This window comes from Juglans regia, chromosome 10 (genome assembly GCF_001411555.2).
Source record: "Juglans regia cultivar Chandler chromosome 10, Walnut 2.0, whole genome shotgun sequence".
Taxonomy (NCBI): domain Eukaryota; kingdom Viridiplantae; phylum Streptophyta; class Magnoliopsida; order Fagales; family Juglandaceae; genus Juglans; species Juglans regia.
The window spans coordinates 28,217,300-28,221,347 of NC_049910.1; the positions used below are offsets into that span (position 1 = coordinate 28,217,300).

The window sequence follows — 4,048 nt, forward strand, 5'->3', positions numbered from 1 at the left end:
GTTCGACTCTGGGTAAAACCATGTGTCCCTTAGGATAGTACCAGAAATTATTTTCTTATTTTAAAATAATTTTTAAAAGTGTTGTAAGTTAAATTAATTATTTTATATTATGAGTTTATGGTTATTTCTATTTTATGTTAAATAACCTTATTTATTTTATTGTATACTAATTTGTTTGTTTATTTATTTTATTGTATGTCGTTTATCTTATTTGTTTTATTTTTTTGGCAGGTTATTTTATCGTTTTAATTATCTTATTATGAACTACTTCATTGGTTTCATTCATCTTGTCGTAAGTTATTTTATTTATGGAAATTTATTTTATTTTGCTTGGATCGTGTTTGAATTGTCTGGGGATTTAAGCAGGGTTGAGGATTACTCTTGACAGGAAGAATGGTGAGACCAAGGAGGCCAACTGATGTGCCGAAGATGAGTTACCAAGGGGTGATGGGAACTACGCCATGGCTAGGGCGTTGAATAGGATGACGGAATTTCTCCAGCAGAACGTCCAACCACAGCAGGGTGACCAGAGTAGGGTGGTGCAGACTGGATGCACCTATGAGCGCTTCTTGGCACATAGGACCCCTGCCCTTACTAGGGATGAGGATCTATTAAATGCCAGAAGATGGATTGAAGACCTTGAGAGGACGTTTGAAGTCTGTGGGTGCATTGAAGCTCAGATGGTATTGTATGGGAGTTACATGCTGCAAGGTGAAGCAGCTAATTGGTGGGAGACGAAGCGGCAAGTCCTAGAAATGGAGCTGGGATCTTTTGCTGCGGTGTCTTGGCAGCGTTTTAAAAAGGAATTTGATGACAGTTTCTTCCCTATTTCGATGAGACGGCAAAAGGCTAGAGAGTTCAACGATTTGGCTCAAGGTTATATGACGGTTGAACAATATGCAAGGAAATTCATGGAGCTTGGGCGGTTCGCTCCTCACCTCATTGCCATCGAAGAGTTGCAGGTTGAGCGTTTTTAGGAGGGTCTGCGCCACGATATACGCAGACAAGTGGCTTGTCTCCAGATTATGGAATTTCAGAAGTTGGTGGACTTGGCCAGTATCGCAAAGCGGAAGAATAGCTTTGCAGTGGGCTCCCCTCCGGGTCAGAAAAGGCGGAGTTTTGTTGGCGAGGGAAGGAGTTCTGGATCACCACAGAAGTTTTTTCAGAGGACAGGGGCCCGTTCACAGACAACCTCTGGTGTTCGTGCAGGAGGCCGGACTCCTGTGTGCCCTAGATGCAATAGAGCCCATGAGGGCGATTGCGGTCAGAGGGGGATCCAGTGTTTTAAATGTGGCCAGCCGGGTCACTTTGCTCATGAGTGTCCCAACCAAATTCAAGGAGGTCAAGGAGGACGAGGAGGTCGACGTGGTGGGAGGAACAAACAAAGACCGCTGGTACAAGCTCGGGTCTATGCTGTGACCCCAGGTGATGTGGACTATGAGGCTCCAGAGACCCACTATGCAAGGGTGATTACTGGTACGTTTTCTAGTTTAAATTTTTGGGATTTGTTGTTTGGTGTGAGTTGCTTGTTAAATTTCACTGGTGTTTGTTTGCTTCAGGTAGAGTTCGTATATATGATTTTAATGCATGTACCCTGTTTGATTCTGGGGTGTCCCAATCTTTTGTGTCTGCTACGTTTGCACGGATATGCAACTTAATCACAGAACCTCTACCACAATCCTTGGTGGTGGCTCTTCCCAATGCGGAGATTGTGTGTTGCTCCAAGGTTGCTTTAGGCTGTCCTTTAGATTTTGGAGGGAGGACACTGGATGCAGATTTGATTGTATTCAAGTTGCTTGGATTTGACATAATTTTGGGTATGGATTGGTTGTATCGTTATTCTGCAATTATTGATTGTAGAAGTCGGGTAATTGGTTTTCAACTCTCGGATGGAGATTATTTAGAATTCGCGGGAAGCAAGTTGAAGGCAAGACCAGCAATTATATCAGCAATTCAAGCTAGGAGAGATATAGCTTGTGGAGCAGATGCTTTTTTGGTTCAAGTCGTGTCTACGCCATCTGAGAAGAAGTCTTTAGTAGATATTCCAGCTGTGGACGAATTTCCAGATGTGTTCGTGGATGAGTTACCCGGATTGCCTCCCGTTCGCAATATGGAATTTGTTATTGATTTGGAACCCGGAGCAGCTCCTGTGCATAAAGCTCCTTACCGCATGGCACCGGCTGAATTAAAAGAGTTGAAGATTGTAATGAATCCCACCCATGAGTCACCTCTTTCCCCACCAGACAATAACAGGTCCGTAGGTAGCTCCCATGCATAAATGGTTTTGGAAAAGTCTGAAATTTCAGACGCAATGTTTCCTCGAGGGGTTGGTAACGTCTGTGCACTGCAAACGAGATTAAACACACAATTCCAAAACGATCCTAATATAATGCAAAAACCTGATTCAAAAGTCCACTGATACGTTTCATTCCCTGAGTTTGATCTCAATTTAGACAATCTAAACACGTCAATGTAGCACAGTTTATCAAGACCATGAGCCCATTGCAACACTGGCATCATCTGTTTCTGTACAGGTTGTTCATTTTGCTAAATTGGATGAGTAGAAATTGGCTCAGGAGCACTTCTCATATTCATATCAAGAGTTCCAGGCTCAAATAAAGTTGTACACAGACCATTTTCCAATTCAAAATTTGATAACTAGTTCATAGGCCATGTAGACAAATGTACTGAGTTATCGCCAAAACATATCTGCCAATTTGGTTGCCTTGGCATAGTATTTTGAAACTCTTCTTTGAGGACACTCTCGCTAGCTAAATGCTCACCTATAGTGATATTTTCTTGTCCTAGGAAGATATTCGTTAAGGTAGATTAAGGTTCAGATGATGCACGAGAAGTTATAGGGGTATGGAATCCTCTGGAGTTTTCCAAGACCTCTTCCCCATGAGTGTAGTAGCAGCGTAGCACATCAAAACAACCAACCTTCAGCTTCTCATGAGCTTCCTTCAATGTTTTCCCATCTTCGACTTTCAACATGCCAAAACAAGGACCTTGCCTGCGTATTTTATCGAACAAGTTGAGTGCATTGCTCTTACTGCCATACGTAATTGCATCATCTTCTTCTTCACAAAGTCGCAAAAAATGTGCGAACTCCTCTGAATTGAAACTACACGTAACTAAAGAAGAAATCATGGATGGCTCATTGAGCTTAGATTTCCACTCTCGCAACCTCTGATGTACTTGTTGCTCTAAAACCACAATGTCATAAGCTCGGCTCTCCTTCCTTGTAGATTGGAGGTTGTTGAGCACCCCTTCAAGGTTGTTGACCTGGTTCTTAGCCCTCTCCTTCAAGAGCTGGTGCAATGCAGACTCACACTTGCTCTTCGAACCCTTCTGCATCGATCCCCTCCAGAAAAATCTTGAGAAATACAAAAAAAAGCCAAAGTATAGCATAGAAATATTTTGCTACAGAAATCTGAAAGAGCTTCGACGACGAGACAACAACAGCTGGAAGGAGGGCATTGTGTACAATGATCTCAAGCACAAGAAGAGTTCCAAGAAGTGCTTCATCTCCCACGAAATAAGAGGTGAGAAGTGGCAAAGAAGTTAATGGAGATGAGGAATCAGATTGAAGGGACTTACAAGCTAGTGACACTAGATCTACAATGAGACTAAGCTCCTCTCGGTCCCAAACCCACTCGACGGTGAACGACGGCCACTTGAGGGCATGGGTCTCCCATGGGGGTTGCCATATGAGGCGTACAACAGCATCTCTACATTTGCGACCAACTGGTGTAACACCCTGTATTTTAGTGTATTTTTAATGAAGGAATTAATTTTATTTATGCAAAAATTATTTCTCTTACTTCATAATTATTAAATTTTAATTGGGTTATTTTTATGATTTTAGTTTGCAAAAATTATTTTTTTGGGCGCTTTCTTAAATTAATTATTGTTGTGGGTTTAAATTTCTTCTCGAATTAAATTAAATTATTATCGGGTTTAATTATTTATTTTAATTATAATCATTGTGTTTGAAATATTTTATTTCACTAGCTGTTTTAAAACCGTTTCCGTTGGATCATTTCTT

The 4,048-nt window shown here is 41.5% G+C and overlaps 1 protein-coding gene across 1 annotated transcript; it reads left to right on the plus strand.

Annotated features, from left to right (window-relative positions):
• Positions 1-461: 461 nt before the first annotated feature.
• LOC118349689 lies at positions 462-977 on the plus strand. Its single transcript, XM_035695219.1, has one exon. The coding sequence runs from the start codon at positions 462-464 to the stop codon at positions 975-977; it is 516 nt and encodes a 171-aa protein (XP_035551112.1).
• Positions 978-4,048: the final 3,071 nt, after the last annotated feature.